This window comes from Folsomia candida, unplaced genomic scaffold, assembly GCF_002217175.1.
Source record: "Folsomia candida strain VU population unplaced genomic scaffold, ASM221717v1 Fcan01_Sc001, whole genome shotgun sequence".
Classification (NCBI taxonomy): Eukaryota; Metazoa; Arthropoda; class Collembola; order Entomobryomorpha; family Isotomidae; genus Folsomia; species Folsomia candida.
Window position 1 is genome coordinate 3076042 of NW_019091193.1, and position 24937 is coordinate 3100978.

General features: G+C 37.3%; 7 protein-coding genes across 11 annotated transcripts; 5 read left to right on the top strand and 2 right to left on the bottom strand.

Annotated features, from left to right (window-relative positions):
• Window positions 1-15: 15 nt before the first annotated feature.
• LOC110842090 (putative fatty acid elongation protein 3) lies at window positions 16-2362 on the top strand. The gene is made up of 6 exons (XM_022087801.2): window positions 16-382; window positions 520-582; window positions 658-714; window positions 803-900; window positions 984-1121; window positions 2098-2362. Exons 1-6 carry the CDS (start codon window positions 72-74, stop codon window positions 2226-2228), a joined length of 798 nt encoding a protein of 265 aa, XP_021943493.1. The 5' UTR covers window positions 16-71; the 3' UTR covers window positions 2229-2362.
• Window positions 2363-2970: 608 nt separating this feature from the next.
• On the top strand, window positions 2971-4857 carry LOC110846849 (acyl-lipid (8-3)-desaturase-like). The gene is made up of 6 exons (XM_022093724.2): window positions 2971-3310; window positions 3404-3676; window positions 3739-3780; window positions 3885-3952; window positions 4032-4136; window positions 4228-4857. The coding sequence occupies exons 1-6, from the start codon at window positions 3091-3093 to the stop codon at window positions 4735-4737; spliced, it is 1218 nt and encodes a 405-aa protein (XP_021949416.2). The 5' UTR covers window positions 2971-3090; the 3' UTR covers window positions 4738-4857.
• A 145-nt stretch (window positions 4858-5002) lies between these two features.
• On the top strand, window positions 5003-6823 carry LOC110841665. Of its 2 annotated transcripts, none has more exons than XM_022087355.2 (3): window positions 5003-5167; window positions 5610-5856; window positions 6277-6823. In XM_022087355.2, exons 1-3 carry the CDS (start codon window positions 5049-5051, stop codon window positions 6640-6642), a joined length of 732 nt encoding a protein of 243 aa, XP_021943047.1. In that variant the 5' UTR covers window positions 5003-5048; the 3' UTR covers window positions 6643-6823. The 2 variants fall into 2 exon arrangements, with proteins under 2 accessions (XP_021943047.1, XP_021943048.1); XM_022087356.2 differs by having other exon boundaries at window positions 5613-5856.
• Window positions 6824-7548: 725 nt separating this feature from the next.
• Window positions 7549-9662, top strand: LOC110863560. 3 transcript variants are annotated; one of them, XM_022112902.2, is made up of 5 exons: window positions 7549-7689; window positions 7768-7833; window positions 7910-7950; window positions 8237-9016; window positions 9352-9662. In XM_022112902.2, the coding sequence occupies exons 1-5, from the start codon at window positions 7671-7673 to the stop codon at window positions 9460-9462; spliced, it is 1017 nt and encodes a 338-aa protein (XP_021968594.1). In that variant the 5' UTR covers window positions 7549-7670; the 3' UTR covers window positions 9463-9662. The 3 variants fall into 3 exon arrangements, with proteins under 3 accessions (XP_021968594.1, XP_035702580.1, XP_021968596.1); XM_035846687.1 differs by having other exon boundaries at window positions 8237-8970; XM_022112904.2 differs by having other exon boundaries at window positions 8237-8965.
• A 4488-nt stretch (window positions 9663-14150) lies between these two features.
• On the bottom strand, window positions 14151-17606 carry LOC110846959 (kynureninase). The gene is made up of 5 exons (XM_022093834.2): window positions 17095-17606; window positions 16428-16666; window positions 15791-16133; window positions 15148-15405; window positions 14151-14756 (listed from the first exon to the last, which is right to left on the bottom strand). Exons 1-5 carry the CDS (start codon window positions 17483-17485, stop codon window positions 14488-14490), a joined length of 1500 nt encoding a protein of 499 aa, XP_021949526.2. The 5' UTR covers window positions 17486-17606; the 3' UTR covers window positions 14151-14487.
• A 909-nt stretch (window positions 17607-18515) lies between these two features.
• On the bottom strand, window positions 18516-22833 carry LOC110847059 (solute carrier family 22 member 21). Of its 2 annotated transcripts, XM_035857462.1 has the most exons (9): window positions 22721-22833; window positions 22519-22649; window positions 22356-22462; window positions 20545-20648; window positions 20237-20364; window positions 19986-20178; window positions 19545-19916; window positions 18794-19083; window positions 18516-18724 (listed from the first exon to the last, which is right to left on the bottom strand). In XM_035857462.1, exons 2-9 carry the CDS (start codon window positions 22565-22567, stop codon window positions 18588-18590), a joined length of 1380 nt encoding a protein of 459 aa, XP_035713355.1. In that variant the 5' UTR covers window positions 22568-22649; window positions 22721-22833; the 3' UTR covers window positions 18516-18587. The 2 variants fall into 2 exon arrangements, with proteins under 2 accessions (XP_035713355.1, XP_035713351.1); XM_035857458.1 differs by lacking the exon at window positions 22721-22833 and having other exon boundaries at window positions 22519-22712.
• Window positions 22834-22917: 84 nt separating this feature from the next.
• Window positions 22918-24918, top strand: LOC110863625. The gene is made up of 4 exons (XM_022112973.2): window positions 22918-23237; window positions 23353-23650; window positions 23710-24294; window positions 24373-24918. Exons 1-4 carry the CDS (start codon window positions 23092-23094, stop codon window positions 24676-24678), a joined length of 1335 nt encoding a protein of 444 aa, XP_021968665.2. The 5' UTR covers window positions 22918-23091; the 3' UTR covers window positions 24679-24918.
• The last annotated feature ends 19 nt before the right edge of the window (window positions 24919-24937 follow it).

Consider the following 24937-nt stretch of genomic DNA (forward strand, 5'->3'; position numbering starts at 1 on the left):
TTCTTGCACCACGATTGCAATAGAAACAAAGTTGCGGTCATCAAAGTCGACATAGGTTCCCCTACAGTAAAATGAGCTTCAACTCCAATAGAACAACATATTTGAAACCCTTGTGGTTCGAAAGGCTTAACGTTTCCGAAAGCAAGGAATTAATCCGAAGTTACCAGACGAGTGTGGTTTACATCTCGGTGGGTTATGTCGTTCTAACGTTTTTGGGGAGATGGTGGATGAGAAACCGGAAACCCTTCAAGCTCAGACGACCTCTCATCGCTTGGAATTTGATTCTGGCCATTTTCTCCACGATTGGGTTCTGGAGGACGTTCCCAACATTTGTCGCCTTGCTGACACAACCCGATGGAATCTACAGATCAGTTTGCACATAGTAAGTACATCAATAATAGAGGTCAACGCCGACAAATTTTGGTGATTTTGCAATATATGTACTGACGTTCGGCGGGGTTGACCTCTGATTCATATATTCACGTGGTACAAATTCATACCTGGAATATTACTTTGTAGCGACTACACCTCTGACACGGAGGCGTTCTGGGGTCTCATGTACACCATTTCCAAGCTGTTTGAGTAAGTAGCATGCAAAGTGCAGGGATTAAATCCGAAGTTATTTATTTACTTATTTATATGGTTTGATATACATAGATTTGTAGACACGGTTTTCATAGTACTGAGAAAAGCTCCTCTCTTATTCCTTCACTGGTAAGGTGCTGCAGATTCAGTATTCTAGGATATCGTGATTATGTACATATGTATGTATGTAAGGCATTGCAAGGTGACACTTTTTTAGGTTTCATCACATGTCGATGGCCATCTTTATGTTTTATCTCTACCCGATCGGGGACCCTGTCGGGCGATGGGGTGGTATTCTTAACTACGGTGTTCACAGTGAGTGGACATTATTACTTATCTGAAAAGTGTTAATTACGTAATTATACATTGCATTGGTGTATAATCTGAACCCTTTTTAGGCATAATGTACTCCTACTATTCAGTCAAAATGGGTGGGTTTCAAGTCCCAAAATCGGTATCCTCAATTATTACGATGCTGCAAATGGGGCAATTTGTCCTAACACTATTTGCTAATGTGTATGCTTTGGTCATGTTTGGTGAGTAAAATATATACAAACCATTAGCTATTAGGTTTGCTTACTAGGTATACTATTTAGGTGGGTGGAGAGTTCTAATATCCCACTATATGCAAATATTGCACACTATATCGGTGTGAAACAATATGCAAAAATTTCCGTGTTAAAATCACTTTTGAAAAAGTAATGACGATTTTAGTGACGCAAGTCTAGGAATTGTCTCAATGCTTTAATAAAGGTGAAATTTTTGCTTTTGACCTCCTTTACGGACTACACTCTCTCTCCACCTCTGGCGGAGACATTGTTTCGCTACGGTTCTAATCATTGTCCAAAATAGCCGTCCAAAATGTCCAAAAAGCCGAAAAGGGCTAAAATGTTGCAATTTCTTCGTTACATTTTTTTGAAAATCTAGGTAGATATATTTTATTCTCCTTGTTAAGTCGTTTTGAGAATTTATATAGTATTATTCGGAATTTTGTGTTTAAATATGTTTTATTATGAGAAATTACGAAATTTTCAAATTATGCTGTATTACAATTCAAAATTCTCATAATTAATGGGAGATTGCATATTTTGGCAAATATTTGAAAGACAGTGATACCTAAAAAAATGTAACAAATAAATTACAACATTTTTCTCCATTTCCTATTTTGGACACATTTTGTGCTTTTTGGACATTTTGGACGGCTGTTTTGGACAATGATTAGAACCGTAGCGAAACAATGTCTCCGCCAGAGGTGGAGAGAGAGTGTAGTCCGTAAAGGAGGTCAAAAGCAAAAATTTCACCTTTATTAAAGCATTGAGACAATTCCTAGACTTGCGTCACTAAAATCGTCATTACTTTTTCAAAAGTGATTTTAACACGGAAATTTTTGCATATTGTTTCACACCGATATAGTGTGCAATATTTGCATATAGTGGGATATTAGAACTCTCCACCCACCTAAATAGTATACCTAGTTAGTAATTTTAACCCTCGTTATGTTAAATTCTGCAGGTATCGGGTACCCTTGCGCTCTGTCCAACATGACCATTTTCATTCAGTTCGTCGGAGGGACTTCATACCTGATTTTGTTTGCCAATTACTATTATCAAACCTATGTTAAACTTAAGCCAAAATCTGCATAATATGTATGGGCATATATAATTTTGTTTGATTGTGCATACATTTCGTGATTTTGTAAACCAAATGTCAATGAACCAAGGTATGAACTTGTAGCAGTACTTTAGCTATGATATAATAAAAGTTTGAACCCCAGGACCAAGCTATTAAAAAATACGAGTATTTTCTACAACCATCTCTTCATTTTGAGACAGGCTATACACGTGCCTCAATTTGACCTTAATAAAAATAAAAATAAAATATGTTGATCATGTATGTAAATGGGCAATTTTTATGAATTCAATTTTATGCACATATTTATGTTTGCACTTAAGGTAATTAATGAGTCGTAAGTTTAATTGCATGGACTTTCAGGGAAAATATTCGCCACAACAAGCATATTAGTCATGTGACGGAAAAAACTGTCCTCAAATTCCAAGATAATTTCATGATTCGTGTCACACGTAAATAAATCCAAACGCTTATGTATTTCTCTACCAAAATGGACAAACATCTCTTCAAAAAAAAGAATCTCACGGTGCGACAAGACAATTGACATCATGTGGCGAGAAATTTCTAAAATTTCAGAAAATAAGAAAATTAATGACTTCCCGTCCATGAGAAATTTTAGGCATCGCACGAGTTAAAGGATATAAAATTAATGGATTTTATCAATACAATTTTTTCATCCGTCTATGAACTAGATATTCTGGGAGTGTCGCAATCACGTGACAGAATTATTTCCCAATCGACTGCATACATATCCAGTTGCATATATTTCTGTGGAGTTATTATTCTGCATTTACATATTGATCGTTGCTGTCCACAGTTATTTAGTTTTCCATCATTTAAAAAGATTTAAGTCCCTACGTACGTACACGTCCTGCAATGAGTTCTGCCGAGAAGCGATTAGAAATTTTATACGAAGGCTACTTCTATGACGTCACGGAATTTGTGAAACGACACCCGGGAGGAAATGTAATCCTGTTCTATACCGAAAAAGGGGAAGACGCAACCCAGGCCATTCAACAGTTTCATAACCGATTCATAAACAAGATCAACCTCATGCTGAAGTCTTTTCATAGACGACCTGCGTCAGACTCCGAGGGTACATAATTTTTCGTGGCTATCAATTTCGAAATTTTGAAAACTCCACCTCGTTACAACAATTCTAAATTTACTGGATTTTATAATTCAACAGTTTCCGACGACCCAGGAAGGCTGAAACGTCATCGCGGACTGACGGATGATTTTGCGAAACTATTTGTCGACATAACGAAGGAAGGATTGTTCGAACCGTCGTACGGGAGCATTCTGTGGCGAATGTGGGAATGTTGCTTTTTTTGGGCGATGGCTGTCCTGTTAATAAATTCGTCGAGCTTCCCCCTCCAACTTCTTGGGTGTGGTTGTTTCGCCATGGGGTCGGGTCGAGGAGGTTGGCTAATGCATGAAGGCGGGCATCACTCCTTGACGGGTAAACTTTGCATAAGTAACAAAAACTAGTCATCAATCATGATGGAATTAATTATCTTGCAGGGAACCACAGGGTGGACAGATTTTTGGAGTCTGTCTTCATTGGTAAGTGCTGGTCTGGTAGTGACGGGTTTCGTTGCGTCATCATTTCATGAGCTGCCTGATTGAATTTGATTATGCATAACAACATATTTACTAATTTGCCACAGGGATATTCTTGGGCTTATCGGGAGGCTGGTGGAGTCGAGGTCACAACAAACATCATGCTATGCCCCAGGTCAAGTCCCATCATTAAGATCTCTCCAAACTATTGAGAGTAATTTAGAAATAAACGAAATAAATTCCACCATTTTCAGAGACTTCATTACGACGTCGACCTCAACACGATGCCATTTTTAGCATACAATGCCAAAGTTGTTAAAAATCCTGATCAAGGGAAATCGTTTTTAATTCAAAATCAGGTAAGTCCAAGAGTCATTGCTCATCATGAATTTCCAAATAAATTGGAACTGGCCATGAAAACTGATAATGTGCACATGTTTTTTTTATCAGACTTGGCTATTCCTCTCGATGGACTGCTTTTTTGGCTACTGGGCTTGGCGAATCTACATCTGTCCCCGGAACGCTATTAAACGAGGAGATTACTTGGACCTGGTGATGATGGCGATTCACTGGTACGCCGCCTACTCCATGATCCCCAATTGGTGGACCTTCTGCCTGTCTTACTGGCTCGGAGCGAATTACATGTTTGGTAATTTCGCCTTGTCCCACACCCACCTTCCCGTCACCGAGGAGCAGACCCATTGGGTCGAATACGGTCTCACGCACACGGCCAATGTGAAATCCACCCCCTTCGTCGACTGGTGGATGGGCATGCTCAACTTCCAGATCGAACATCATCTCTTTCCTACCCTCCCACAATTCCGGGCACATTTAGTACAGGACCGAGTTAAAGCATTGGCGGCGAAGTATGACCTTCCATATCACGACATTCCTTACAAGGATGCGTGGATAATTACCCTCAAGAATTTTAGCGATGTGGCAAAACAGTTCAGAGAGTGAATACATGTTGAATTTTGCTATTTTTAAAGTATTTGTTCGTTGTTTAATTGTGCGATTAGCTGGACTACTAATAAATATACTTCTCCTTGTATGGAATAAATGGATATAATTAGCCGCTGACTCACTGGCTGAGCGAGTTTGTCTTGTATCCAAGGCGTCATCATCATTTTTATGTGGTTTTTTATGAGACAGACACCGCAACTTCCGGTCCATGAGTATTTAAGTATGCATGCTTTTTGCACAATTTCCCAGACATAAATTATTATTGCATCATTCTATGTTAGATTCTTAACGCATAATCCTGATTCAAAATGTCTTTTATAAAATTAGAATGTTTGTTAAGTGTTATAATTTTTACGGCTTTCATTAACCCCTCGTCCACACAATTTCGTGGGAGTAGCAGAAGGACGGAGTCTTCGTGTGAAAAGCTGTACATTATTTTATCTATAAGCTTTTTAGTGTACTTAAAATAACTTGGAGACAAATAGTCACCCGCGGAGAGGCACTATAAACTATTTATGGTACTCTATTTTTGGGGAATGATTAAGGAGACGTTTTATCACCAAAGTCAAATAAGTCAAAAGCTTATGTACCAAAATATAAGCAATGTCGCTATTAGAAATTAAATAGTTTCATGTAAAAAAAATCTGACATTCAGGTAATAAAAATGTCATTTTTTTAGATAAAGCCGTCACGTGCATTTGGTGCATGAGTTTTTGACGTATTTTCCTTTGGCGATAAAATGCATCCTTAATCATTACCCAAAAATGGAGCACTATTGTACTTCTGGGGACCACAATTTGCCTCCAATTCATATGAAGCACCTATCGGGTGAATGAAATACTTATGAGTAATTAAAATTGTTCTCCAAGCAGGAACAGTGCAGGAAAAGAGTATTTGCTGGATCAGGAGTCACAACGATGTTATCTCGTTGGCTCTCGAGGACCGTGTGGGGAGTTGATGACATTTTATAGAAATCCATCCAGGAGATTTTCCAAGTACGGGTTTTGCGACTGTGACCAGGGAAATGTCGACAATGACGCGCCCTGCAAAGACAGCCCAATCCGGAGAAGAGTTTACATCCATGCAGATAGACGCTGTTACACCGTGTTTTCACAGGTATGTATACTCTTAAATAACCGGTAATAAATTATTAATGACCGGAGTACATATGTATATATGTAGAGACTACCGGCACTGGTAATAATAGGTATTATAGTTTAGTTTAGTAATATGTGATGATGAATAATTTACCACTTAGAAACAAACTACTACCAATCCGGTGACAAATTATTACCAAATCAATACCAGTACGAAATATATAGGTATGTGACTCTACCGGATTTTTAACATTGGATACTCCGCACTGGTATTTATTTGGTAGTAATTTCCTACCAGATTGGTAGTAGTTTGTTTCTGAGTAGTAAATTTTTCAACATTACTAAACTGGTATGCTAGTTATTACCTTTCCGGTAGAGTCACAGCCGGCCAGTAATAATTTAATACCACTTTTCTAAAAGTATATTTATGAATGGTCAGGCTCACTGCAAAAGCGGACAATGGTTGGTGCTGGACGAATCTGAAAGTCGAGGGGTCTGCGTCCCTAATCCGTGCTTGTCACGTGGGAAATCTCGCGACACGGATGACCAGTTCTGGTTTTATGACCCCTTAAGACGACAGTGTTACAAGTCATTCTCTCAAGGATACTGCCCCCAAGGACAACAACTCGAACTCGTGCATGATTCGCAGTACCCGGAGTGCAGGACTCCAAAATGTTCCTCCAGCTTGGCCTATGGCATCCGTTCCGTTGTTTCTTGTCAGAGTGGGAGCAGATTTAGCTACTTGACTCGTTCCTGTAGTAAATCTCTCTACACAAACTTCCTTGGATTTGGTCGTATCGGTTGAACAAACGAATTAGCGACATATGCAAATACAGATTGTATTTAAGTAATTATATGTCCAACAGGTTACTACTTATCAAGTATTAAAAATATGTATATTTCCGTAAATGTAATTTTATTCGCCATTCTATACAAATGTACGAAGGAGGGTAAATAAATTGTGTGAATGTTAAGTAGTTGATAAAGGACGCTATTTGTTCCAATTCATTTTGTGGCATTTCAATCCAAATCTTCCCAAATTCAAAACAACATTCAGCTCGATAATGCATCAATTGTTTTAGGGTTGCGATGTTTAAATAAATTTATCCAACCGTTTGATAAATTATACAGAATTATTGAATCATCCACTTTTTTTAAAAATATATGTATGTACCTTGAGTAAATTTACACATATTTATGTACATAGAGTGTGAGTCAAAATATGAAAAATAATCCCGACCCGCAACAATAATTCTACTATATGTATGTAGATACGTATAGTCAAGTTATTGGACTAGTCACCTCATTTACATATTTTTGACTCATTTTTAAGAAACATCTATAGTACAGATATCTACAGTACTGTACTACAGAGACATGAGTTTATTCAACATGGGAAGCCCGATAATGGGCATCGTGAGATTTATGCAAATAAGGTGATACGCCTAAGTACCTATGTAGTTAGTTTTAATAGTAGTCATTAAACACACATTCACGTGCCCTTTTAGGGTTCATCCACTTCTCTCTGAATATTAGTTACCACGATTTAAATATATCCATGTATGTATCACTTGGGTTTACGTATGTATGTTATGTATGCAGCCCTATATCATTTTCATGTACCTTTGACGAAAATAGAGGCAAGGGCCAGGGTACTTACATGCATGTACATGTACATATCATTTACTGCATGTTGGTGACAATTGAGCTTAAAATACATTATCCTGAGTCAAGTCCAAACTACGGAACATTACGGTACTTGTCTTCTCCCCGAGAGGATTGGAACTTGTAGCTGCTCCAAATCGAGCCACAAGGAGATAAAATAATACGAATATGAGATACACTGTGTACCGTAAGTAAAGATAAATTTATTATATTTCATTCTTAAACATTTTAATTCTGAATTTTATGTATTTCACAAATTTTCTAGCAACTGAGGCACTGGACCTCATCATGTCGAGGTTGACAACAATTAGGCTAATAGACAAAGAAAATGGTAATTAAGCAAAAAATAATTCCAATGACTGGGTGAAATGAAAAGTGTATATTTATTTTTTTTACGATTTATCTAGAAATGGAAAAATCTGCTCGGTCAGTATTCATGAATCACGTGGTAAGTTGGAATAATGCAAATTAATAAAGTTATGAATTTGATCAGCTATTTTGACCTGCAAGATTTGCACGTCGCAAGATGGCGGGTCGCATGGCGTGGCGCTTTGCTCGTTGGCGGGTCGCTAGATGGCTCATGCATATTTCTTGCAGTTCCTAGCATCTTGCATTTCTTTCACTTTGCATTTCTCCCTTTTCAGTGCAAAAACGTAGCAAATCCACAAAAAATGAAACATTCCAAGTCACATTTCATCTTATCATCAAGTACTACAAATAATTTCATATTTCAGATCCTCACCGCCATTTTCACCCATTTGCCCACCTCCGCCCTCAAAACCGCTCGCCTCGTCTGCCAACTCTGGGAATCCATAGCGACACCCTTTCTGGGCGAAAAATCCGTCCTCGTCCCCACGAAAATGTTCCCTTGCTGTAAATCTGCCCGTATTCCCTACGTAAATCCCAAACTCGTCAGAAACATTAGATTAGACAACCACTGCAGAACAGGAGAATGTAAGGGGGACGGCAAAGACATCGACCAGCGCCACGACTTTTTGTGCAAAATAAAGAACAACGCCGGCCTCAGTGTTAACCCGTCTTTGCAAAAAGTTTTTGACAACTTATCCACCCGATATTCCGAGCACATTGAACAAGTTCGTTTAAGACTTATAGCGGAATACATACCCCGTTCGAAGGACAGGACTAGGTCCGTGATACATCTTGCGTGCTACAACTTTTCCGAGCTGCCAAATATCTGCCTTGTTACGATCGAGAGGCCATCATCCATACGGGGGCAAGCGATGGAGATCAAATTCGACAAAAGGCTTCCGGTACCCTCGGAGCTGAAAAAACTGTACCTTTATCCCTGCGCGATACACTTGCAGCACACCGGTCCTTTCAACTCGAGCGAGAAACTTATGATTTTGTCGGAGGAGGAAGAAAAGTTGTCAAAGCCGAAAGCAGTAAAGGAACGAAGAAGGGATAACATTCCTAGGCGGGACGAGGTTATGGAGACGGTGAAGGTTACGTATGAAGTCGTAAAAATCTTTGAGGAAACCCTTGTGCCGATCGATGTACATATAATTGACCATTTTTTTGAGTAATGTACAGGGTGGTTTAAATGTCAGGTTACAATGGAAATTTTTCAATGGGAAAAATTCGTAAATTTCCATTAGTTACGGATTTGGGATTGAGATTTTTATCAAAAATTTGCCATTTTTTTTATCAAAACTTATGGTATGGAACACGATGACAAAATTCTTAAATATTGAATTTCAGAGGCAAAATTTCGGTAACTAATGGGGATTTGTGAATTTTTCCCATTGACAAATTTTCTATTGTAACCTGACATTTAAACCACCCTGTACATAAATATTTAGTTGACTATTGACTGATATTTATTTCACAGGTACCAGTTCTACCACCAGTCCCATACAATACTAGGAAAGAAATGAAAAGAGCCGTGCAAGCCAGACCGCCCGTTCGGAAATATAGACTTCATCAACCACGAAGGAACTGAGTAATTTAAATTGAATATTTATAGGTGGATGATATGTGCTAATTTTTAATAGTATCCCGATTTAGACTTAAAATCTTGGCTGCATGCGAGAGTAATAACTATTATTTAATATTTGCTTAAGTTTGTTGTCTCGCATCTAAAATTTATGCATTTCATTTAAAATAAAATTATGGTGGTCCGACAAATGTGCAAACGATAAATGTGCAAATGTTAATTTATGCTTCAATTTAGCATGATTTTATTCCATTAGTAAGTCATAGTTACGTACAAAATATAGGCAGAATTGCATATGAAGAGTAACAACACATAAAAAATAGTTTACTTGCGTTGGAAATTGTTTTCAAATTTTAATTATCTATTTATTTTCTGTTAATGGGAGAAAGCTTTCATATCTGAAAATTGACTTGGTACACGTTTCCTAATGGGAGTGGGGAACCACAACTTGAAATGACACATTTTTGTTTAGAGTGAACTAAATCTGGATGTTCTAATGACACATTTTTGCTACTGAAAAATAAAAATAAAAATATACTAGTCACTAGTTAAAAACTTAGTAATTTTTGGGGAATGCATAAAATTGCATGAACAGCGAGTACGGCTTATCCTGATCAAATTAATAAATCAGCGTTTGTAACAATCATAAATTTAGCATGATCAGTGGTGCTTCAGAATCAATGAAATTATCACCGAATTGGGTTTTTGAGATCATGAAATGGCTTGAGATTAATACGATTTCGTGCGTTTTTGCACTTTCTTAGCTGATCAATAAGATTACCTTAACCTGATAAAATTAACAAATTAGCAATTTGTAGCAAACAGAAATTTAGCATCATCAGTGGTGTTTCAGAATTAATAAAAATATCGCCAAATCGGATTTTCAGATCTGCGATTGCATGAAGTCGTTTAAAGTTGGCTTTGGTTCTTTTAGTTTTACAAATTTTTACGGTGGCCTGAATTCGAACATTTCTAAGAAACTGTTTCGATAAGTTGTTAACTTTTGCTGAAACGATTCCAACGTAACTGCAAACGGGGATCGAGTTACAGTAGCCAACTGGTAAGATGAAGAGGCCAGGATTGGCTAGAAAATCTCGCCAAAGCCGGATAAAAATTACTGTGCAGAAAACACACACCATCGACAAGGTGGATAACACGACTGGCAAGAAAAATGGACGAAATATTTCGTTAAACTGAATTTCCAGTAATTTGAGGTTCTGATAATTTGATATCAGAACGTTGTAGTTGAGAAGGTTGAGACGTCCGGATCTACATATCGAAAGTGAAAGATGCAAATTTTTGTAAACTCACTGGTCACATCTGTGATATAAATAAATTACAGGTCTACAATTCGCACAGTATTTCGCACTAACCTTTTCAGATTTCGAAGACACAAGAAGAAACATGTCAATGGAATGATGAATAAATGCAGGAGATTACAAAAAACAAAATTAACCACTGTAAAGAACACCACAAATTGGAAAAACAACGAAACCAAGTAAATTGTCGGGTTCCAGATGTGACATTCTCCAACTTTTTCGAGAAACAGAGACCAAATAAATGGTGGAAAGCAAGGATTAAACAGAAATAATAAACCCAACAATGCGATTATCAATGAAGGTGAGAGTCTGAACTGGATCGAAAGAATTCGCGTAATTTTCAAGATGTAATATTCCAAGGAGTTTGTCTCTAGTAAACAATTTAATTTTTTAAGGGTTAACATTGTTAGTATTTCTATTGAGGGTATTCATTAAGAGTTCGCATCATTAGCAAAAAAATGAAGTTCGCAATGTCTTACAAAATTTTGGGTTGCAAATTTATTTGCGAACTTGTCTCCAAGGCTACCATATAATTTAGTTTGCAATTTTTTAAAGGACTATTTTACGATTGCGAGCATGTGAACGTAATGAATACCTCCATTATATTTTTTTTTTACGTATTTATGTATTAATAAGAATACTAACGTATTTTCTCTGAATAATATTTGGCTTCCATGTCAAGCATTGAATTTTGAAACGCTATGATTTCCCTTGCCTTCGTGTACATCGGGATGGCTATCAGATCCATGAATATGATACAAACTCCAATCGAAAACGTGACAATGGTATCCGTTGGGGTTAAAACTTTTACAAAGTTCTGCAAATACACGGAATTAATGATAACAAAAATTCCATAAATGTAGACAGATAAGGCTGTAACGTAGTAGATAATTTTTTGACGGGTTCTAAAATCTGCAATTTCGAAACGTTGTTTTGCTGGGTCCCATCGAAAAAGTGTTAAACTCAGTTTGCAACACAACCAGAGATGAGCTTTCATCTCTGGGAGAAGCAAATTTAGCAACATTTTCCTTATCAATTCAGTGTTGAAGTAGATTTTAAAAATATGTATGAGTTCGATTGAAATTATTTTAACTCTTAAATACACAACTAGCCATGTAGGTTAAGTGCAATTACAATTAAAATTACAAGAGACATCATATCCATTGTGTAACACCCAGACATCTAAATGCATAAGTCAATTTCTTAATAGCGATGCGGAAATGCAGGAATATTTCCACATGCAGCCAATTGTGCATATTTGCCCAATTACATATAACGGTTTCATACCCAGTGACAGAATTTGCTGAGTGCATGGAAAAGTGAAAGCAGACAATTATCGACGAAATCGCGTAATTAAGTGTCTCGTTAATAAATATAATTTAAGTCATGTCGTTGTCTTAATTACCATGCTATATGCACAATATTATATTAAAGTTTATTATACGGGGCCAATTTTCCAGACGTTTCGATATAAGAGACATTTCAAGGTTTCTAAATATATGAACCAAATGTTTGCATGAAAGCACCGCACCGGGAGCTCACTGCGGAGATAAATTGTTTGATTTACCGATTGCATTCCTAGCGAAGGTCGCTTTTATGTAGTCTGTTTAATTTAAGTACATACTCTTTCTTTGTATGAGCAATTGAACTTGAGTGGAAAAATACAGAAGGATCGGGTAAAAAATCTGATCTGGAACCAGGAACCTTTCTTGGAAATGGGGTTGAAAAAGTATTTGGGTTTTGTAGAAAACAATATTGCATGTGTAGATATACATACATATAAATATATGTTTGTGATACATACGTACTATCGCACGCCAAAACTCGCCATGGTGGATGAATTAAAAGTATACATAAATACTTAAAGTACATATACCTATATATGGATTTATGCAAATATGTATTTTCCCACGCCGTAAGGAAAACTGTGGATTTCTGAACAACGTTTAGCTTCCATATGAAGCATCGACCCAGTGTTTATGCAGCAGTTATGTAAATGATATAAAATACAGTTCAAGAATTATTGAGAATTTTAGACATTTTAGTTCATACTGGACATACAAAAGGCGAATCGACATGCTTTATACAACTTTGCACTTGAATATCTCTGGTGCAAATTCGAATTTTGAGCTGATTTTCGTAGGCAAGCAAGATAATATCCTCAAAAACGTGTCTGCAAAGTTTTATTTGGATAGCTTAAAAAATGCCCCCTCCAGGGCCCTCAGAGTTGGAGGGTGCTGTAAAAACACTTTCCAAACTGCTGTTCTAATAAAATGGCGTCGAACAAAAAATTTTTTTCTGAGGTCCTAATGCAGAAATTGTCTTTGTGACTATTATCAAACGACTAAGCATACTTTTCACTATATAAAACCACATTTGGCTCATGTTTATCTTTTAAGTCCGTTTTGTAGTCTAAATTTAAATTAGCCCAAATGGAATGCGCTCGCGCACGCAACTCTTCCACTTTAAAGGCCCCTACATTTTAAGACTTTCATGCTAAAAATCCCAAACGTTGTTTTTGTCCAAGGTACAAATTGTATGTTGCAATGTAAGTACTTTTGACAAAATTTTGATAAGTGGTTACACTCCTAGAAATCAGTTCTTACCAAATCCCATCAGTTTTGTAAAAAGGTTCTCCTCAAAATCGTAGCGGAACTTTAAAATTTTTTTAATTAATCAAAACGCAGTGATTTTATTATTTTGTCACTTGTACCCTGTAGATAAAATAGTTCTGAGACAGGGGACACAAAAAAGTTATAAAAATTTATTTTCAACCAAATTTGACCATTAATTTTCCAAATAAGTTTACGAGTGTTTTAAGATTCCGCGTCAGCTGATTAGCTCGGGTCCTTTTCCAAAACTGGTTACCAAAAATCTTGACTGTTTTATTTAACATTACTTAGGACACTTCTAGCTTTACCCTCAATCTTCATTTGACCCAGTGGGTCCGCTTTCAAGGTCAGCAGGTCCATTTTCCCAAGCAAGCTCGGATTGCTCGCTTTTTGGGGGTAAATATCAGCGCTGTTGGAGGGCCCACATTATTTGATTCAGTGGGGATTCTTTCATTATTAGATACAATAATTATCTGGGGTTATAATAACAACAATTTGTCACCTCTGACCTCTTTGGTTATCATGCCACATGAATAATCACGTTTGGAAAGTTATTTTACAGCACCCTCCAACTCTGAGGGCCCTGGAGGGGACATTTTTTAAGCTATTCAAATAAAACTTTGCAGACACGTTTTTGAGGATATTATCTTGCTTGCCTACGAAAATCAGCTCTAAATTCGAATTTACACCAGAGATATTCAAGTGCAAAGTCGTATAAAGCATATCGATTCGCCTTTTGTATTCACATATCTATGTAAATATGTCTCACAAACCTATGAGTTATGCACTCTTTATTTGTCCATAAATACATAAATATTTACAACCTCAAAAAAATCAAAGAATGTTTTAGAAGGAAACATGGACAATTTTAAGTATAATATCGTTGTGAAATTTAAGCAGAATAAGATGCAGGTGGCAGCGGAAGCCGTTGGACATCTGGGGGCTTCAACATTATAGGATAGGGAAGTTTGTATAGAATTAACAGATGATGCGGACGGGGATGTCAAACAACCGTGGGGACATTGTTCCTCTCATCCACGGCCACTGGTAGGCATTCGCATGTAAATAACTCTTGTTTACTAATTTATTACATGCATAAACTAAATAATTTCTTTTAAAATCTTTACAAATTCTGAAACGTCTTGAAATTTGTTATAAAATGGATTTGGAGCAATCCGGATGCAGTTTGGGCGTCGCAAATCAGTCGTCACGCCCTGATTTCGAAGTCGATGTACGATATCCTTAACATCGCTTTTCGTATCGAGTAGAAAACTAATTTGACATCCCCTCTTTTTCAAATCTGGGGGAGATAGGATCTTTATTTTGCCTTCGACTTCTAACCCGTGATGCAACAGGAGGTACAAGTAGCCTGAAATTTTTAAATCAACTTTAATTTTGATACAGTCAAATTTACAAATTATTAGTAATTATTCAGGAAATTCACGCAGTCCGGGATAGGTAACTTTATAAAATCCTTAAACTTACAAACTTTTCTAAAATTTTAAAAATTTTTGTAAAATTATCTAACTCTCCCTCAGATCAAGGGCGTCTTTTTATTTTGTAAAAGTTTGTAAAATTATTTTACAAAAGTTGCGAATTTACAAGGTTACCAATGACTAGTGAATTGTCTCAAAATTGAGATAAGTAAGCCAAAAATGTTACTGAATGTTTTAAATATTTAAGCACGAACAATTATTTAGAGTGAATATATTTATGTAAATTTATGCAAATTTGCATTTTTTACATCAAAATTTCCTCACCGCTAAGAACCATACTCTTTTCTCGAAACTTCTCCATGGTGACTTCCTCATACAGGGCGAGACTAGCCCTCACCGCGGCCAAAGAGAGGATGGATGGATTCGAAAGCTGAAAACCTGTCGCACCCTGGGCGACAATTAAGTCGTTCTTCATCTCAAACCGCGTCCCCTTTTCGTGCGACCACCACCCGCAAAGGCGAGGTCGGCTCGTAATGCCATTCATTTTACCGTGTCGCTCATTAACAAAACATCCTCCAATTCCTAACAATTTTCGAAAATATTAATTAAAACTCTGTGTTTCGAATTTTTTCATATGAGAATTGAATGGCTCACACTTAAGTAACATTTTTATAAACGTAATAAATCCTTATAGTCATCGAAGCAATTCACGCAGTGCTTGATAACTTTGTAAAATCCGTGAATTTACAAACTTTTACAAATATTTCTGAGGAAAATTGGCATACAAATTTTTGTAAACTTATTCAAATCAAGGGCGTCTGTTTATTTTGCAAAAGTTTGTAGATAAAACTTATGGATTTTACAAGTTATCTACAGATGACTGCGTGAATTGCCTCACTGATTTTGAGGATTTTACAAGACGTGTAAAAATTTGACGTGAGTACCCCCCAATTTGTTGTCAACTAACCTCCCGGCCCAGAGTTGAGATACTTGTATGTGCACCACACTGCGAAATCGACCCCCCAATCGTGCAATTGTAGGGGCAAGTTGCCCACCGCATGGGCCAGGTCAAATCCGACGAGACACCCTTTATCGTGACCAGCCCTCGTGATTCGTTCCATGTCGAGGAGTTGCCCTGTAACGTAGTTGACGCCACCGAGGATGATGAGCGCGATGGAGTCTCCTTCAGCCTCGATAAGAGAAATAATATCCTCTTCCTGCAGGAGATACTCGTGTGGGCGTGGTTTTACCAAAAGTAAGGCGTCCTCTGGGTTAAATCCGTGAAGGGAAAGTTGGCTCTTGATGGCGAACTAAATTCATGAATGAAATTTTTAAACTTTGCGAGTAATCAATTCTTGAAATAGTTAGAAAATTGTAATATATGAATATTTTGGAGGTTATAGATGCAGAATAACTTGCAAAATTACGTCGAAAAATGAAACTTTTACATTTTATGAGTAATAAATTTCTGAAAAGCTTAGAAAATTACAATTTTAGAGGTTGCCGATGCACAATGACTTGTAAATTAAAGGTTAAAATTTTTTGTATGTATGTATATCCGGAAAAATGCAGATGCAAACATTAAAAGACTAGTTTTTACGTACACAATCTGACGGAAATGCACCCTCCTCCATGAGAATCTTGTACCGAGAATGCGTCGGTGTGTAGAATGAGATCATCATGAGGTGAAGATTTAACGTGAGGCTGTTCATCAACACGACTTCGGAACACTTGGCCCCCACGACGTTGGCCATGATGGGGACACACTCCTCGTCATACGTTACCCAGGGGTGTGGTCCAGAAAAGTGGCCTTCGACCCCCTCATCCGCCCAAAGTTGCAATTCTAGAATTTTCCAAATTGGTGAATTGTGTAAAATATGCAATTCGATATTGTTTTTCAGATTAAAGGTGATTAACAGGGTAATTGTTAATTGAGCTGGCCATTTGCAAATAATCTTAGGTTTACATACGAAATTTGCAAATACCCGAGTGAGTAAAGTTGTAATACACTCTTAGAAATCTGGTGTTAAAATAATACCAAGCGGTATTCCTGTACGACTCTACCGGTATTGATAAGTAATACGGTATAGTGATAGATCGGTATTAAAGTTTTGTCATATCGGTAACAAATTTTTACGGTCCGATATAATTTTAGTACCAAGTGGTAGCAACTTTAATTACCGAGAAAGTAATAACTTCATGATTATATTATACCAGATTTCTAACAGTGTAATTAATGAATGCTTATCATTCCATGTTTTATTTATGTACCTTCCTTGATGTAACTTATCGTAGCTTTTGGCTGCAAACCAAGCGAATGACCGCAAAAGTAAATTCCATCCTGACTTTTTTCGCAATTATTATTTTCCTCATCCAAATCAGATATTAACAATTTTTTGCCATTTTTACAAGGCTTTTTCGGAATAAAAAATTTGTCACGGAATCCCCGCAGGCCATCCAGCTCGTCCAAAAGTAATGCAACGTCGGAACCTAGGAACCATTTCTTATCGGCACGATTTATTTTAGTCGGTGACAATTTTGATGCCAGCAAATCCTCAATTTTATACATGTCAGTGAACTCGCGGAAGTGTTGAAATTGATTTGAATCAGATAATACATTAATTTGTACAGAATTGGATCGCTTTTTATACCAAATGCACATCCTGTTTCAACCCACGTAATCAAATTTTGCAATATTTAAGTACGCATTTGCCAACATTTCGCGTAAGCAATCAATCAATCAATCGATTCAAATATAGTTTTTCAGGATTGAGGAAATTTGTGTGCCTTTTACGTAAAACATTTTCCGACTTGCAATTAAATTTTGAACTTACGTAAAGTATTTATGTAACGGTAAGGGACCGTTCATTAATTATGTAACGCGAAAGGGGGTCTATAAGGTTCCAATGATATCGTGCATATTCATATGTGACACATGTTAAAGCAGGGAGGGGAGAGGGGTCTAGAAAATCGCGATGTTTGCCTTACATTATTTATTAACAGCACCTATTAATGAATTATTTTCACGAATATGAACCAAGTCACACTCAATTCGGAGATCATTGATAAATTTTGCAAGATTAATTCATGACACGTTCCTTGTACTTTTCTTGGCAGAATTGTACCTGGTATTCGTCGACTGCTAAATTTAGTGCGAATAAATATGCATGTAAATTGCTATGTACCCACTGTACACCATTCAGACTCTGTGATCTTCTGAGACAATGGAATAGCTTAGGTAATGATTTCGTCGGAAAAATAAGACGATGAGTCATTGATTCGCCACGGGTGGCAGGTTTATACACACGTAACGTTTATATAAGCAAGTAAACTGCGAGTATTTGCTCACGTAGATATTTAGGTAGATACAAGACCGAGGAGTTTTTCTAGTTTAATCAGGAAATTAAGCAATGATCATTAAATTATCATGATCAGAATTAGGATTTGCAGAAATTGGTTTTTCATTTTGTAAATTAATTGTGACGGAAACGCGTATGTTAGAAATCTGGTATTAAACTTGTTACCGATTGGTATAGTTTTAATACTGGATTTCTACGAGTGTGTGATACTTTCAGTGTCCAAATCTTCCATGCTTCCATGGATAACTTTTTTATTTAGATGCACATAAATAAGAAATATGTGATGATAAACCCTTTAGTTTTAACAATATGCAAATGATCAAATAACTGGTGCATCTTTTACTTATAGTGGTTTATTCTACAATGTAGTCAATAAAAAACAAACAACTTTTTATCCAGCTTAATTTATTTGTTCGCCTTGGCCTTATTTTCCTGAACATCCTCATTTAACGGTTGTCCCTTCGTTTCTCTGAGGAGGAACGAAACTCCCGCCCCGATTAGGCTGCATCCCGCAAAGATAAACAATGGCAAGGATGGACTTGCTACAGATTTCGAACGACACATTTGTTACCTAATTTGCATACATTTTGCACAATATTTTCAATACTTACTTGAACCTAGATATGCTAATTGAGGTGCAAGGAGTCCTACACATGACGCGGCCACGCCTACAATTCCATATCCCATATTTCTCACCGGCGTAGGGAATGATTCGCCAGTAAAAAGTCGGATGGAAGACCGACTCCCGGCCGAACAGAATTTCGCAAGCAGAAGCAAACTCTGCGTTATGTTTGAAATATCGATAACAAAATCGTCCTTGAAAATGGTCAAGATTGCGAGAGAGATTAAAAACAGGGCGGATCCAGACATGAATAGGGCGACCAAATTGCGCCGGTTTAATCTAAAATAGAGGAATTAAAAAAATATGAAGTAATTGGACGTATGTACTTAAGACAACATCTTATTTAGCATCGTAACTCATTTAGCAAATTTGCGAAGCTAAACAAATTTATGTCATGAAGGGAATGGCAAACTACGACTTCGCAAATTTCATAAGTCTCGAAAATTTACTTATACTTACAAACACCGATTTTGATTTTCCATATATTACTGTAATTTCTCTCGCTGGTGATGATAAGGAAAAGGGAAGTTTGCGAAATAATTTTGTGAAGCAAAAACATTCCCATTTTCTGGGTAAATTTGAAAAAAAATTCCATGGTCTTCAGCAAAATTATTGAGAAATGTCAGAAATTTCGCAGAAATTCGTAAGTTATGTTGCTTTGCTCAATGTACGAGATATGCGTGAGTACTTATCATAAATTTGAAAATTTCTTAGAATAAATAATTCACGACTTTATGTACCTTAAACCAATCAGATAAGCGATCGGATACGCCAATGTGTCACATAGCCCCAAAAATACAATATTTAAGTAAGCGTCTCCCCCGATATTTTTGAAGTTAAAACTAATCCCGAAGTACATAATGACCCAGGTGCACCAAACCGCAACCAGACAAAGTGTAGTCCGACGCATGGCGGCATTCTTAAAAAATTCTACATACGACATGCTTCCCGCCGGAGGCGACGCCGAATTATTTTTAGACTCGGAAATAAAATTTTCTTCACTAAGTTTCCAATCCTCGTGTCGATTTATTTTAGCGATTTGTCGAAAAACCGTGACTGCTTCGGGAATCTGCCCGTTCTTCAAAAGCCATCTCGGGCTCTCGGGAAGGAATCTGAGACAAAATATACTTAATTTAAGAAACATTGACTTTAAAGAAGACAAATTTTGCAACAAATGTTACGGAAATATCGCAAAAATTGCGAAATATGGAATCGCCGTAACGAGATAAATTGTCCTCCATGAATCCTGAAAATAGTAGCCGATCACGCCGAGCAGCATTATTCCTTCGCCAAACGGACCGAAACTCACACAAACGCTGCGCCATTTGGGCGTCAAGAATTCCATGGCGTAAGTCATCGATAAGGAAGCGTAACCTGTGCAAATATTTTGCGATTTTCAATATCTTGTGCAAATTTTTAAACTTGTTCTAACCCGAATATCCCATCCCGCATATGAATCTGGCCACAATGTATAAATACAAGTTTGGCGACAGACCGGAAATCAAGGTTCCCGTAAGAAGAAAAATTATCGTTCCCAGCAAAGTCCAACGCCTCCCATACCTTGAGTTTACATAAATATGTAAATACGTAAATCATGCTAAAAGTTAATTTTTCACGAAAACAATACTCGCCAAAAGATTGGCGATTATTGATGACTATTCAGATCATAATCTTAGATAAATTCTGAACATTTTATAATCATCGACCTTAACTACATATTTGATAAGTAACCTCACCCACCAATCTGCACAAAGTCCCGTTGCAAAGTTTCCAAACAGCATCCCCAACATGTGCATTGATGTTGAGAAGTCGGAAACCCATGCAAATTCGCAAACCAAATTCCACTTGTGCCAAAATTAAAATTAGGATTTTTTTCAGAATTGCATTTCCCAAATTACATATGTAAAGTATAGGCAGAAAGTCATTATACCCTCATACTTTATGTACATAAAGCCTCATATAGTTCGAGAAGCTTGAGAGGACGAACTGCAATTTTGCACAATTACTTACTATGATGCAAGGTTTCCGGAACCATACTTTGGATAACGGCCTGGCACAAGCAACGACACTGTGAAATTATATCCAAAATTCCGACAGGAAAAAAGTGTTTATACCCTTTGACTTTTTGGTACTTTTAATGTAATTTTTGAAAATAAAATCTTAAATCGCCCTTCTCGCACCAAATGATTCATTATTAATTGAAAAATAACATTTTTCTCATACTGAACTGGTTGTCCATTACTAAAATTAGCTCATAATCACTCAAAAACACCTTAATCCCGGCCTGAAACAAATTGTCGTAAATTTTGATGATGAAAGGCTTCGACACCAAAGAATTTCCGACTAACTACCCATTAAGAATGGTAGAGGTGCCAGAATAGTCTAGAACTGCAAAAAGTTTGGGATCGAATGGAATTTAACAGCTTTATCGTGTACATGGATGACGCCCCCATGGACGGATCACGGCAAGTTCTCCAAAAGCCAAAGATTTCACGGTTATCTCCACGAAAAATCAACTTGAAAACGAGGGAGGAATATAATCTTCGAGTTCTGTTCGAATTACAAAGGGTAGGATCGCTTAAGATGAATTTGCATAGCGAGCAACATGGAGAATTCTATTTCTCCGCGAGGCCTATATTGCAGACAGCTCTAAATGTGCTAAAAATCATGATAATTGGACGGCTAAATATTAGAAACTCCTGATATTGTTCGCCGACGTCAACATCAACCTCTTTGGTTCAAATTGGGACCAGTGGAATATGGATTCAGAAAAGAGACGCTTACAAAATCAACTACCGTACGCTAACCATTCAGAATGGGGAGGAAATCGAATTTTTTGGGCGTGACGTTATGGAAGGGCGTCCGAAACTTTAGTACAATCGAAGTAATAATGTACTCCAACTACCTCTGCGACGTTCTGAGTTGGAATTTGATGGTAACGTGAGGAAATAACCGTTGGGGAATAATTATATTTTCAAATAGTAAGGCGATCCTAAGCATACATCAAAATTATTGAGGATTTGATTTAGAACGAAGGAGGTTGAATTGTTGAATTGCCTTCCACAATCATCGGACAGCATGCTAAATGACATTTATGATCAACAATGAAACCCAAAATTTCTCAGCACACGCTATCCAACCTCAAAGGACTGGTCCTCGCCATAAGGCTTGAATAGGAGAATTAGGACACTTCTGTCACTAGCTTATTTTTTGGCTCGATGCCAAGATGTGTCTTTGCCTTCCTAAGCGATGGGGGAGGACATCCCAGGTGCTAATTTGACTGTTATTTGACACAAAAAAATTATCAACACATTTTCTATTAAACTTTAATTGGGGTATAAAGACTTTTTTCCTGTCGGAATTTTGGATATAATATCACCGTGTCGTTGCTTGTATCACGCCGTTATCCAAAGTATGGTTCTGGAAACCCTGCATCATAGTAAGTAATTGTGCAAAATTGCAGTTCATCCTCTCAAGCTTCTCGAAAAATATGAGGCTTTATGTACAAAAAGTATAAGGGTATAATGACTTTCTGCCTATACTGTATGCACCTCGACAACTATGCTAGACTTTGACGATGTCAGAGTCCCATTACAGAGACAAATATCTTCAAAAGGGATCCTGATTTCGTCACATGTCCACTCTTTCGGAGTCGCACCTGCGCAAAATCATTAAAAAATTATCAAATTTAATGACTATTCAAAATGATTAGACCTGAAATTATTGGCGAAAATATGGTAAATGCTGCCGGAACTTCGAACATCAAGAGAGCAACGAGAATACAAACTTGAAATCTTCCAAAACCACCAATCCCGTCAAAAATGTCCTCAACATTTTTCGAATCTCTGGAAATTGTTAAAGTTTTTGCAACCATTTAACCAAGTTTTGCAAAAAATGCGTGATTACATCCACTCACAAAAAATGAATCAATCATCTTTACATTCTATACGCCTACGTGACTTTGGATCTCATCTTGCAGTTGCATGTCACTCATTCAATGTTCTCACGTCAATGTCTGAATCGATTGTTTTTTAAGCAGCAAGTTTAGCACAAAATAATCATTGACTTAATCAAGTTCCTTGCGGAGAGATTCAGCATCGCACAATCTGCCAGTCGAGTGGGTCATCACCATTGTCATCTATCCAGTTAAGCCAGGCATCATCATAGTTGCAAAGTTTACTAGCAGTAGCTGCTGTTTGAATTATTTACACTTCTATTGAAGAAATGTTCTTCACAATTTTTCAAAAAAATTTATAAACGTGACTTATGATTTAGAAAATTACAAAAATGAAGAGTAGCTCATATTGTGCAATTGTGTTTCTATTGGGATTTATGCTAACACTAACATACGCAACAATTGGACGTGAAAATGTGTGTCGTACCGTACCGTTAAAGAATTGTACCTTTGTTAATGACAATGCCACTCTTTGTGGGTAAGTTTTACATAGTAAATACATAATTGTAATTTCGACATATGTAATTACTTATCTAAGGATGCGAAATAATTAAGTAAAATCCCCCAATTTTACATTTTTTTATATATCTCAGAAACATTCCAACATGTTCCGTCCCATACGACGAATTCGTCACGAACGCCCGTCTGATGGATGGGAATGCTCCCCGTGTCGAAATGTCATTCCCTTCATGGGCAAATTACAAACTTTTGCAGCGTGGCCAACGCTTTGTACAAGATCACTGGTTCAGCTTCAGTCTTGCCGCGGACATGGGACGGATGGCGAACATGGTTAATGCGGATATTCGAGACGTCGCGATGTACACGGGAGCAATGTCAACTTCACCGGTCGGGTGTGCAAAAATATTGGCGTCATTTGGCGCCAAGACGATGGTAATGTGTCCATTATTACTTTAAAAATGGGAAATCGCAATTTTTTTCAATTTTCCCAGACCTGGGCTCAAGACCTTCAAGTTGCCCCACCCACCATACCATGGAACTCGGACTTTCTCCAAAGTGTAAACCGAATTCGATGGATTCATATCAAACTTTCCCGCGACCTTTTGTCCCGTTACCGCTTAACCGGCGTTACCTCGATCGTTGACCCCGCCACTTATGAAAACATCACGACCAATGACATCGTTTGGGATGCTTTCCACCAGGATTTAGTAGACTCTAAAATTCCCGCTGAATCCAGACTAGCCCCACCAATTGTGTCTGAAGGGGACCCTTCCTCAATCCCATTTTTTAATCAGCAATCCCTCGCCTACTTTCAGTTCAACGCCTTCACGTATCCAATCCTCATGGGAAAAACGTTCGGAATTGGGGCCGTATCAGAGGACGATTTGTGGGCGTATAACCACTTATCCGCCGTTATCGGGTATACGTTCGGCTTGGATGACAAGTACAATGTGGCGATACAGCCAAACATGTCTTCCTTGAGGGAATACTATTCGAAAATTTATGACGGGATGGTGATTCCCAGTTTGTTCCATATCAATAAAAAGACTAAAGTCACGGTGGAAAATATTTTAGTGGTGAGTGAGTGGCAAAAAATAGGTCGATATAATTTTCAAAATTTAATTTTAATATCATTTTTAATTCGGAAATTTTAGGCGACCCGAATTCACACGCCTGCCTGGACTTTACAGCTTTACCTTTACCGAATTGCTACCCTCTTGGCGAACGTGCCCGCACCAAATTTAGCCAAACTGTTTAACGATCAGGATAAATATCATGACAATAATTTGAGAACCAACGTGCTGCCAAAATTATTAGTAAATCCGGCATTTCGACGAGAGACGAATACGAAAGCGATAAATGATCTGATTAAAATTGGACGAGTTTATTATGGAAATAATTACACGACCCAATACGGTCGAGCCAGGGATACATTTCTTACACCGATTAGGAATGTCTGAAGCAGAATATGGCCAGATTGATGCATATTCGAAATCAATCATATCTTATCAAGACGGATTCGATTGGTACAAAAATACATATATTTATATCTCACTTTGGTATATAAATATGCGCATGCGTAAGACTTATTAATTGACATTAATTATTACAAAATCATTGTACAATATTTGTCTTTATTTATCTACATTCATCGCAGTCCAATCGTTTCTTAATTGAATAACATTTATGCACAAATCGTAGCTTGTGTTAACACAGATT